Source organism: Giraffa tippelskirchi, chromosome 7, assembly GCF_054371585.1.
Source record: "Giraffa tippelskirchi isolate mGirTip1 chromosome 7, T2T-mGirTip1v1.2.pri, whole genome shotgun sequence".
Lineage (NCBI taxonomy): Eukaryota > Metazoa > Chordata > Mammalia > Artiodactyla > Giraffidae > Giraffa > Giraffa tippelskirchi.
In genome coordinates, this window is record NC_137281.1 from 151,108,262 (window position 1) to 151,121,030 (window position 12,769).

Consider the following 12,769-nt stretch of genomic DNA (forward strand, 5'->3'; position numbering starts at 1 on the left):
AGTCAAATATCTCATGTCCTAAGTTTACCCAGAGCTGGTCTTTCCCACACGCCAGAAAGTAACACACAGTTTTACTTCACATAGCTTGACCTCATATATCCTTTATTTACATTTTGGAAATCTAGGTCAAGTGTCTTTGGTACACTCACCAAACATTTATTGAGTGTTTCCTGTTTACACAGAAAGTGAAAGTGTTAGTCACTCAGTCGTGTCCAACTCTTTGCAACCCCGTGGACTGTAGCCCACCAGGCTCCTCTGTCCATGGAATTCTCCAGGCAAGAATACTGGAGTGGGGAGCTGTTCCCTTCAGCAGGGGATCTTCCCAGCCCAGGAATCGAACCTAGGTCTCTCGCTTTGCAGGCAGATTCTTTACCATTTGAGCCACCAGGGAAGCCCTTACACAGTAAGGGGGAGAGAACAAAAAAGGCATGTGATCCAATGGAAACCATAGGGGGCTTGGAGTTAGTTCAGAGTTTATACGCCAGCCCTACCTTGTACTAACACCACAAGATTAGGTCTCCGTCTCACTTCTCTCATCTGAGCAGTGGGACTGAAAATACCTACCTGAATAAGATTTTGCACACCAAGCAACTAATTTTAGAGCCATTATTATTAATGAGTAAACATTCAGTACACCTGTATCACATTTTAGGGTCTCATGGATCCTTTCTGGCAAGGAAGGCAAATCAAATCATAGCATATTCTTCCTATATTGTCAAATGAGTTCAAGATTACAAAGTCATCTCTCAAAAGTTTCTGCTTTTAAGTTTTTAATGATTTCATTTATTTATTTACATTTTGTTGTGCAGGGTCTTCACTGCTGCACATGGACTTTCTCTAGTTGCCTCAATCAGGGGCTACTCTTCCTTGCCAGGCAGAGGCTTCTCGTTGCCAAGCATGGCCTCTAGGGCAAGCAGGCTGTAATAGTTGTGGCACACGGGCTTAGTTACTCTGCAGCATGTGGAATCTTCCTGGACCAGGGATCAAATCCCTGGTTTGATGGGGGCCGGGGGCTTCCAAGGATAGGAGGGTCCTTCCCAGGACAATAAGAAGATGAGCAGATGTTTGTTAGTTAGTTGTTTGCCCTTAGCTCAAAATAATCCTCATGTAAACATGACATATTTGGGCGAGGCTCGTTCTGAACTCCAAAACTACTAGAGAATTTTTGCTTTGCATTTGGGCAAAAGATCCACAAATTTGAGCACCATACAAGCAGCAGAACTGACTCCTCCACTATTCCTCCTCTACTCCCTGAAACTGATGCTTATACTTACAAGACAGCGGAGCTCCAAAAGTAGAAAGAAAACCAAAACACCTTGTTGCAAACAGTAGAGAGAAATGTGCCAGCTGTTCAGTCCTGTATGACTCTTTGAGACCCCATGGACTGTAGCCCACCAGGCTCCTCTGTCCATGGGATTTTTCAGGAAACAAGAGTGGAGTGGCTTACCACTTCCTCCTTCAGGGGATCTTCCTGACCCAGGGATTGAATCTTTGTCTCCTGCATCTCTTGCATTTAGCAGGTGGATTCTTTACCACTGAGCCACCTGGGAAGCCCAATATGAGTATAAACATGAGTATAAACATGAGTATAAACATGTTTTATCCTAAGTGATATAAACATTTTGACTGAGTTTTGTATCTTTACAGTGCAAAGCGTTATCCTCTTTGAGACAGAACTCAAACAAGACAGTTACTGGTGATAACAAGCTAAAAGGGTTACTTGGTTGAGGGGTGGGTGTGGAATTAGAGTTAAATGGCAATATCTCCTTAAAAGAAACAGCCATAGTCCAGAGTTAGTCACTTCTACTTCAGCATATGCATGTAGTAGTCAACATCCCTAGTAATTTAAACACAGTGGTGCCTATGAGAAATGGAGTATTTCCTGCCGTATCAGTGAACAAAGGATGCCATGATCCTTAGCAATTGCAGCCGATGCAGAAGGTGAGCTGGTGAGCCCCGAGGGAACTCAGGAAGAAGCAGCCAGCAAATGGCAAACACTCCCTAGGATGAGCCTGGAGGAGGCTCAGAATGTGGAAAACAGGAAACTGATCCCAGATAGCTGAGATGCATTTCAAAGGAAGGGCTTCCCAGGGGGCACTAGTGGTAAAGAACCTATTGCCAATGCAGGAGACATAAAAGATGTGGGTTTGATCCCTGGGTTGGGAAGATCCCCTGGAAGAGAGCATGGCAACCCACTCCAGTAGTCTTACCTGGAGAATCCCCATGGACAGAGGATCCTGGCAGGCTATAGTCCATAGCATTGCAGAGTCGGACACGACTGAAGTGACTTGGCACACATATCGAAGGAATGATTTCAGTGAGCCCAGTCTCTTGCATTTTCCCATAACTGGAACAGCACTAAATTCCTTAACTTGTGATATCTGATTTTCTTTAACAATAATCTTTGGATGTTCAGACTACCTGCCCTTTGTTGCAAAAATTCTATATAACCTGGGTCCTCCCCTTGCCTCCTGGGAACAGTTCTCTCAGGGTTACTTGAGATGCTGTCTCCTGGGCTTGAAGTCCTAAAAATTCCCACCAAATAAAGCATAACTCTCAAAGTTAACGTTGCAAATATTTATAAGTCGACACCTGTCATGACCTTATCGTATCTGGTTCATTCTTTCCAAGCCAGGGGTGCCCATTGTAGCGTGGAGCTAACCAGACAGCAACTCACCTCGTTGAAACAGCTTGCTCAGAAGATTCTCACCTTGACTGATTTTCCTTGGCTGTGGAATCATAAATTGAAATGATAGTTGGGTCTACCTGTGTTTGAGCAGCATTACCTACACAGTGTTCTTTATTAGTTAAACAAAAAGCATTTACCAAGAATGATTGAATCCCTGTCCTCCAATCAACTATATATAATTTAATGAACTGCTGCTGCTGCTGCTAAGTTGCTTCAGTCGTGTCTGACTCTGTGCGACCCCATAGACGGAAGCCCACCAGGCTCCGCCGTCCCTAGGATTCTCCAGGCAAGAATACTGGAGTGGGTTGCCATTTCCTTCTCCAATGCATGAAAGGGAAAAGTGAAAGTGAAGTCGCTCAGTCGTGTCCGACTCTTAGTGACCACATGGACTGTCGCTTACCAGGCTCCTCCGTCCATGGGATTTTCCAGGCAAGAGTACTGGAGTGGGGTGGCATTGCCTTCTCCATTTAATGAACAGTTATGTTTAAATGCAAAAATACATGTTGGTAGGGTTATAGTTTTGTATCTTTATCCCTATTGTCAATATTCTTACTAAGTGCAATTTGTTCTTATTATGCTAAGGATTTTCACTAGTCTTTTAATTAAGTGCAGATAATTTACAGGATTTTTGGAGACTTTCATTCCGTTATTAGTGTTCATGTTGGCTTCCCAGATGGCTCAGCGGGTAAAGAATCCACATGCAATGACGGAGATACAGGAGACGTGGGTTCGATCCCTGGGTCGGAAAGATCCCCTGGAGCAAGAAAATGGCAACTCATTCCAATATTCTTGCCTGAAAAATCCCATGGAGAGAGGAGCCTGGTGGGCTACAATCCAAAGGGTTGCAAAGTGTCAGACACGACTGAGCGACCAAGCACGCTGTGTTCATTTACTTGTCATAAATATGTTTGCCTGAGTGGTCCTCAGAGGTAGCTGAGGTCTGGGCAGGTATGGAATAGTGCATGGTTATGTTTTGATAGGCATATAGGAAAGAGCATGGGAGAATAGTCTTAATGCAAAGGGGATGCCTAGAAAAGGTGGGGAGACGGTCTCTTGGGGATTCCATGTAATTAGGAGAATAACGTGGAGGGCTTTGGTACTTGGAATAGGGAGGAAAAGAGTAGCCTGAAGTAAGAGAGAAGCTCTAAAAGGCCACTAAGAGTTTCCAGCTTTCAGTTCACTTCTTCAGGTCTTAGATGTGACATTTTTTGTTCCATCAGTGATCCCCAGCTCAGCATGTAGTCCAGAAAGGCACTTAGACTCTTTAGTCTCCAGCCCTTGTTCTGTTACATGACAGCCTAGATGACATGAAAAGTTGCTTTCTGCTCAAATATTCCATGAACTCACTCACTGCTGTGGAATGTGGAGGCAATACTTCTGCACTCCTCAGGAATACACAGGTACATAAATAGCGTGGCAAACTGCCCACGAAAGAATTTACACAAATTGTATGGAAACTGGAGAATCACAGCAAAGGTAGGGAGCCTTGCAGTGGAGCAATATTATTTTTTTAAGACATCACCTCAATAAAATGAGAAGTTGTCAGGGGTGCAGAAAGAGCCACAGATGAATGTTTGTAAGTTTCGTGAATGTTCTCGTGATTCCTTTGCTAGATTCTGATTATGTACTTACAATAAAGAATCCAGTGAAAACAAAAGCACTCTTGAGATATCTGAGAAAGAAGAAAATCTGAGGGGACGCCATGGAATCAGTGGTCACCCTTCATTCATCCTGAAAAAAGAACCTATTACAATTGTGTCATGGTATGTATTATATCTGGAGAAGGCAATGGCATCCCATTCCAGTACTCTTGCCTGGAAAACCCCATGGACGGAGGAGCCTGGTAGGCTACAGTCCATGGGGTCGCTAACAGTCGGACACGACTGAGTGACTTCACTTTCACTTTTCCCTTTCATGCACTGGAGAAGGAAATGGCAATCCACTCCAGTATTCTTGCCTGGAGAATCCCAGGGACGGAGGAGCCCGGTGGGCTGCCGTCTATGGGGTCGCACAGAGTCAGACACGACTGAAGCGACTTAGCAGCAGTAGCAGCAGCATGTATTATATCGGGCTTCCCCAACGGTTCAGTGGTTAAAAAATCCACGTGCAGTGCAGGAGATACAGAAGACCCGGGTTTGATCCCTGGGTTGGGAAGATCCCCTGGAGAAGGAACAGGCAACCCATCCAGTATCCTCGCCTGGAGAATCCCATGGACAGAGGAGCCTGGTGGGCTACAGTCTGTGGGGTCACAAAGAGTTGGACATGACAGAGAGAATAAGCACACACACATACATTATATCACCAGGAAAATATGTCTGCTTCAGAAACACTCACAGGGCTATGTAGATAGATAGGGAAGATGAGGAAATAAAAGGAATTTTATCTCTATTACTGACATCCTCAGTCGCATTTTTTTTTTCCTTCTGAGAATTTGGCCACTATCAGTTCAGTTCAGTTCAGTCGCTCAGTTGTGTCTGACTCTTTGCAACCACATGAACTGCAGCACGCCAGACCTCCCTGTCCATCACCAACTCCCTGAGTCCACCCAAACCCATGTCCATCGAGTCGGTGATGCCATCCAACCATCTCATCCTCTGTCGTCCCCTTCTCCTCCTGCCCTCAATCTTTCCCAGCATCAGGGTCTTTTCCAATGAGTCAGCTCTTCGCATCAAGTGGCCAAAGTATTGGAGTTTCAGCTTCAACATCAGTCCTTCCAATGAACACCCAGGACTGATCTCCTTTAGGATGGGCTGGTTGGATCTCCTTGCAGTCCAAGGGACTCTCAAGAGTCTTCTCCAACACCACAGTTCAAAAGCATCAATTCTTCAGCATTCAGCTTTCTTCACAGTCCAACTCTCACATCCACTGTAGAAGAAAGCTCCTTCACTGGCACTTGAAACCAACGTCCAGCCTCCTTAGCGCCTGAAGGGCTTTTTATGCTCTTATTTTTCTTGGGAGATTTGTGCATCACACAAAAGCACAAGGCAGCGACATGGAAGACTGTTTTTTGTTTGGGGAGAGTGATGACGAGGGTCCCCCAGACGACAGAAACCACTTCCACACTGTTTTCTCCAGTCAGCTCCAGGACTGCTTTTACTTAAGGAAGTGAGAATCCAGTTTTTGAAGTCACTTCTTGGCTACATTACAGTCTTAGAGGAGGAAATCTTTTTTGCTTTTTATTATTTATTTATTCATTTTTAATAGACTCAGAGTAAAAGGAAGCTGAGAAAGCTTTGTAGAAATACACTTTATCTGTTTGTGTTCATCCTTCATTTTTGTTGAAAGATTTCAGAAAAGGTTAAAGAGTGTTCTGACACCCCTATTTTCTTATCACTTACAACAGAAGCTAAACATTTGTTCTCCTTCTCAACTCTCTCTAAGGTAGGTACAAAACGGCTGAGTACCTAACACAGGAGGCTAACTGAGCTCAGCATGATGCTGGCTCTGATGATAAAGAATCTGTCTGCAGTGCATGAGACCAGGGTTTGATCCCTGGGGCAGGAAGATCCCCTAGAAAAGGAAATGGCTCTCCTACTCCAATATTCTTGCCTGGAGAATCCCAGGAACAGAGGACCCTGGCGGGTAGAGTCCATGGGGTCACAAAGAGTCAGACACAACTGAGCGACTAACTGTTCATGATGAAGAGTTAGGTTCTTGAATCAGACGAGTCCTCATTGGATTGTCAGTTGCTCCATCATCCAGTTGTGCCATGATGCCTCCTGAACCCAGAAAAGAGGACACCCACCCTGGGCTCTGTGGATTATGGGGTTTGCAGATCCAAAACTTCCAAACTACATCTACTACTTTAGGATCCTGCATTCAACACTGACACATGATTGTCAACATCCATTCTCACTATTAACACAATTCAGGACCCAGAGAAATGCTTCCCCATATCTCTTCAGAAGGAAAGTCACCTCCACTGGAATACCACGAAGGCTTGTGGGTGGTGCTGCTGGGGACATCAAAGAAGAACACTGCTTCGGAGCACAGGGATGATTGGAGCTGCAGCAGAGGCGTTTAGATAAAAGACAAATTAATTAACTTGTCAAAACTTCCTCTCAGATAGCATAAATGCAATACATTCTTACTTAATGAAGTGTCATTTCCAAGTTGTACTGAAACAAATGGCTCCAAAGGCATCCACTAATTAGAGCTGTTTCTGCAACAGTTGTATTGGTGACTAAGGAACATTTTGCAACATTAAACATCATGTTACATTCAATTTGTACATATATGTGGGTATGCTGAGATCTAACATGTGCTATGCTGTTATGCAGTGATGTCCGACTCTCTGTGACCCCATGGACTGTAGCCCTCCAGGCTCCTCTGTCCATGGAATTTCCCAGGCAAGAACACTGGAGTGGGTGGCCATTTTCTTCTCCAGGGGATCTTCCTGATCCAGGAATCGAACCTGGTGCCTCCTATGTCTCCTGCATCATCAGGTAGATTCTTTACCATCTGAGCCACCAGGGAAGCCCATGAGATGTAGCATGGGACAATGTAATGCCATCTCTTTATGTTGGTGTTTAAATGGCTATTAAATACTCAAAGTGGGATTGGTTTTGTTTTTATAAAATATTTTGTGAGATTTTATTAAATTTCAAAGACCAAAGTAAGCATTCCATCTTTATGAAAATTATTTTAATATTCTTTAAATATGCTTATATTAGGCTCTCTAAATTTAATAATTTAAAATATTTTAGAAGAAAATAAATTTAAATTTGAAACACAATAGTTTGATCCTTTACATTTATTTTAATTTGCAGTTTTGATAAACTATATTGGGTAGATAATATTTGAATTTGGGCAAAATGCATGCAAATGTTGCACACTTACAATACAATTTTGCTTTATTTTTTAATCCTTTAGATTATTACACTGGTAGAATACAAATGTTTCAAAAATTTGCTTATAAAAGTATAATTATTGTGCTCAAGTCAAGAAAAATACATTTTAAGGAATATCCATCATAATAATTTCTTATTTTCTATGTTATTACTCATTCATACATTTTTACTCCAGAGATAGAATATCTGAAAACATACAGTAATTGTTAAATTTAATCACTTTTAATGTTTTCTCAACAAAATGTTGGATGGCATCACTGCCTCAAAGGACTTGAGTTTGAGTAAGCTCCGGGAGTTGGTGATGGACAGGGAAGCCTGGCATGCTTCCCTGGGGCCCATGGGGTCGCAAAGTTGGTCACGACTCAATGACTGAATTGAACTGAACTGAGTAATATCAAAAATATAGATTTACATCTATTTTTCAATTTTGTTTTTATGAAAGTACATGTGTCAAAATAGAAAAATGGGATATATTTATTTACCACTGTGATAGTTTGAGTTATTACTATTAAATATGTTGCCCTATGTCATGAAGTCCTTTATTTATGCCCTCACCCAGGTCCCACAATTTCTACAAATGGGTCTGAGTAAATGATCTTTAGAATTAAACCTCTTGGGCTTGAATTTCCTCATCAGTAAAATCAGAATGATTATACTTCCCAAGATGATGATGAAGATGATAGAAATCCCATAATGTCTTTAGCACATGAAAGATGGTAAGAGTTCAGTTGTGGTGAGTTCAGTTATTGTGTCCATAATTTTCTTACATGAAGCAACATCTAACTAGCTTCTGATATAGCATTGTCTGATGAAATAACATGTAAGAACCATGCTGTCTCTTTACAGAGGCATTTAAATGTGTTGAACGTGAGAAGTACAAATGATGCTATTTTTATAAAAGTATTTAATGAGATGTTTTTAAATTTCAAAAACCAAATGAACAGTTCAACTTTACTTAAGTAATTTAGATAACACTTCTTAAGATGATGGTGGGGCTGAAATAATGAGATGATGGCAGAAAGTGAAGAGGAACTAAAGAGCCTCTTGGTGAGAGTGAAAGAGACAAGTGAAAAAGCTGGCTTAAAACTCAACATTCAAAACAGAGAACACGACATCCAGTCCCATCACTTCATGGCAAATAGATGGGGAAACAATGGAAACGGTGACAGACTTTCTTTTCTTGGGCTCCAGAATCACTGCAGATGGTGACTATGGCCATAAAATTGAAAGATGCTTGCTCTTTGGAATGAAAACTATGACAAACCTAGACAGCATATTAAAAAGCAGAGATATTACTTTGCTGACAAAGGTCTGTGTAGTCAAAGCTACGTTTTTTCCAGTAGTCATATATGGATGTGAGAGTTGGACCATAAAGAAGGCTGAGCACTGAGGAATGGAAGCTTTTGAACTGTGGTGCTGGAGAAGACTCTTGGACAGCAAGGAGATCAACCAGTCCATCCTAAAAGAAATCAACCCTGAATATTCATTGGAAGGACTGATGCTGAAGCTGAAGCTCCAATACTTTGGCTACCTGATGTGAAGAGCCCACTCATTGGAAAAGACCGTGATGCTGGGAAAGATTGAGGACTAGAGGAGGAGGGGATGACAGAGGATGAGGTGGTTGGATAGCATCACCGACTCAATGGACATGAGTTTGAGCAGACTCTGGGAGAGAGTGAAGGACAGGCATACCTGGTGTGCTGCAATCCATGGTGTCACAAAGAGTCAGACACAACTGAGTGACTGAACAAGAACAACAAAATGATGGTAAAGGCAAAATGAAATTATACCCATAAAGGCTTTAGCAGAAAAAGTGCCTGAAAGATGGTCAGAATTCAATTATGGCATTTATCATTTTCTTATATGAAATAACTTACAACTAACCTATGATACTGCATTGTTCTTATTAAATGTATCCCAACCAAAGTTAACATTTTTTTCTGGCACTGGTAAAAACACAAAAATTTACTTTGTAAAGCTTCAGTTGCTATAGAAAACAGCGCTTTTAAAATACAGCACTTTGTTATCCACCTTTTATTTACAGAGAGGGAGAGCACGTATGGTGTTTTTGGCCTCAGGTATATATATATATTTTTAAGGTACTTGTTTGGCTCCTCTAATCTTTCTTTTCCTTTTCTATTTTATTGTTTACTATAGAGCTTCCACTTTTATAACATCAAACACAGCCCTGAGTGAAGAAGCTTAAAAAACATGGATTTAATTTTTCAGTACTCCTTACTTTTATTTTGTCAAAAATTTTTCTTTGAATTGGTTAAAAAAAAGAAAGAAAAAGATACCCATTATGGGCCCTTAAACTAAAGTGCCTATCTAGTTTTCTCATGGATTTCTGGTCATGAAATTGATCGCTCTTGTATTACTCATGCTACTTATTGACTTTAAAATTTTAACTCATACTAGATATCACAAGAGTAAAACACAACTCATAAAAACAGCATAAGGCAGACAGGTCAAAATGAACACCAAAGGAAAACAAGGCACCATAAGAATTACTTTTTTAGCTTAAACAAAATAATTTTAGTAACTACAAGGGTTTGAGAAAAAGTTACCAAGAAGATCATCTTCCACTATCTAAAAAGACAGAAACAATAAACAACTCCCCCTTTATGGGAATTGTCAAGGTAGATCTATTTCTTTATTAACAACAATGAAAGTCAAACCTAAAAATCAGATTCACTATTCCAAATAATATCAAAACATGTCCATTAGAGAGCAGATTTCTTTTGGCACTTTAAGTCACAAGATGATTATGTCAAATTGTTATAAAAATATTGCTCAATATTCTGTGCTGTTCACTTATAATTGAGTTGTTATGTATAAGGAATGCTGATAATATGCTTTTGAAAGAAAGAGATCTCAGTAGTTGGTCAGAGGGAATGAAATGTAAGGTTCTATTGGTTTGAGACAACTTATCTCTAATCAGCTATCTCTGTAAACTTGTAGCTCTTTCTATGTACGCAATCTGATTTCTTTTTTGACTATTTTGTATTTTCTCAATTATGATTTTATAGCAATTCTGAGATCCTCTGGAGGAGGAAATGGCAACCCACTCCAGTACTCTTGCCTGGAAAATCCCATGGACAGAGGAGCCTGGTAAGCTACAGTCCGTGGGGTTGCAAAGAGTCAGACATGACTGAGCGACTTCAATTTCACTTCACTTTCACTTTATATATTCAAGCACAGTGCTTTGAACTTATTCCTCATAAAATTACATCTATTGGTTTAAAAAACTGAACAAAAGTTTTCTGGGATACTCCCACTAAAAGTACCCAAATCTGGGCCCATATGTCTTATCATCTGAAAAACTCAAAGCCATTTAGTTCCAAGTTCTTCTACGCAGCTGCCCTTGTCACTTTCAGAAAGTATATAGAATGCTCCCGCTTCGTGGCTGGGGGTCCCGTGCACTTGTCCTGACATTTAAGACCACCCAAACTATAGTCTCAATAACTCATACAATAATGCTTTCCTCCTACATGTAAGCATCCAATAATTCAAACAAACTCTACCTTTCTTTAATACCAGAACATGCTGGGTCATTTTGATTGTGATTTCTGCCTGGAATGACAGCCTGCCTCCTATCTCCTACGTTAGAAACCCAACCTGTCCCTCAAGGTTCATCGTTCCTAATCTCCCCAATCACTAGATGAGCTCTTCCTTCTTTAAACCATCATATTCCACCCCAAAACACTTTATACTTTTTTGTGACATTTTTAACATTGCTCCTTGAATATCAGGTTTTGTTGGGATTTTTTGCTTGTTTTTGTTTTTCAGGGGTGAGGTACATTTGCAAATTGCCTTTCTGGATCATTTCTCCTTCAGAGCAAAAGCTGGGTTTTACTTATCTTTAGAACAATGTCAACTCTAAGAAATCTGTTGAATTAAATATTTATGTTGACTCAATTTCTAGATTTTTAAGGCATGTCTAGATATATCTGAAGTTTGGAAATGTGGAAAGAAAGAAAAGCTAAAGGATACTGGCTTATTTGAGTAATTTAATCTCTTGTGTAGAACCATGCCTAAAGGTTACTGTCCAAATAGTCTGCTTTGGTCTTAATATACAGGACTACTCAGTGGGTTTCTGTTTGATTTCTATAAAAAGTCACTGCAGATTTCTCTGTTCATTCATTTTTTCAACATTGTTAGCACTTATTATGTGCTCAGTCCAGCAAATGATAAATAAGAGGAAATCACATTTTGGTGTATATTCATCTTTGGTTTTACAGACACAAAGCAAAAACCAAATTCCTTTCCAAAATGGTATAATCTACTGAACTCTGATGCCTGAAAACATCCGTCTTTTCCATTCTCTTTCATCCTCAAATATTTTATTTTGCACTGTTTGAATCTGTAAGTTGCTACAAGTCCCTTTGAACATAGAAGGACAAATAGTGAATATTAATGACTGTATCTGCTAATGCTCACCATCTAAACATCTCAAAAGTTCCGCAGATTATATCAACATCTACAAAAATCACTCTGAGGTACATCCTGCTCTGTTTGGAATCAGAGTGATGAATAGGACAATCTACTCAAGTTTTTTTCTGGCTTCTGTGAAATATCAAGAATTTAGACACCAAGCACATTTAGTCATTAATGGTCCCACGGCACAAATTACCCAAAACAAGATACTCACAACCCAGATACCTTGGCCTAACTCCAAAGAAAGAAATTACATTCAGTCTACCTGAAATTCCCAGTGCAGTAACTGGAACTGGGTTTTGTATCCTGCTTAGCTGAACTTTTATGCAGTATCATTGTATAGCAATAAGACAGCTGCTATATTTGATTGACTTCTACTTCCACCCAGTTTGAGCAACTAAAATGGCTCTGTACCAAATTTTTCTAATAAGAACTTGGACAGATAAGACCTACATATTCCTTCCTCTGTTTCTTTGTTGTTATTCAGTCATGAAGTCGTGTCCAACTCTGAGACCCCATGGACTGCAGCACTCCAGGCTTCCCTGTCCTTCACCATCTCCTGGAGTTTGGTCAAACTTATGCCCATTGAGTTGGTGATGCCATCCAACCATCTCATCCTCTGTCATCCCCTTCTCCTCCTGCCTTCAATCTTGCCCAGCATCAGGGTCGTTTTTAATGAGTCAGTTCTTCGCATCAGGTGGCCAAAGTAGTCAGCCAAGTGATGCTTCTGCTTTCCAATATGCTATGTTTGTCACAGCTTTTCTTCCAAGGATCAAGCGTCTTTTAATTTCAT

The 12,769-nt window shown here is 40.6% G+C and overlaps 1 protein-coding gene across 1 annotated transcript in view; it reads right to left on the reverse strand.

The window, feature by feature from the left end:
* Nucleotides 1-753: 753 nt before the first annotated feature.
* Nucleotides 754-12,769, reverse strand: part of LOC145513656 (uncharacterized) — a 117,614-nt gene continuing 105,598 nt past the window's right edge. The window contains exons 4-6 of the mRNA XM_081510595.1: nucleotides 6,607-6,694; nucleotides 2,678-2,729; nucleotides 754-1,033 (exon numbers count right to left, since the gene is read on the reverse strand). Of these exons, the coding sequence (XP_081366721.1) occupies nucleotides 2,707-2,729; nucleotides 6,607-6,694 (111 nt within the window). The 3' untranslated portion in view covers nucleotides 754-1,033; nucleotides 2,678-2,706. The remainder of the gene's footprint in view (nucleotides 1,034-2,677; nucleotides 2,730-6,606; nucleotides 6,695-12,769) is intronic.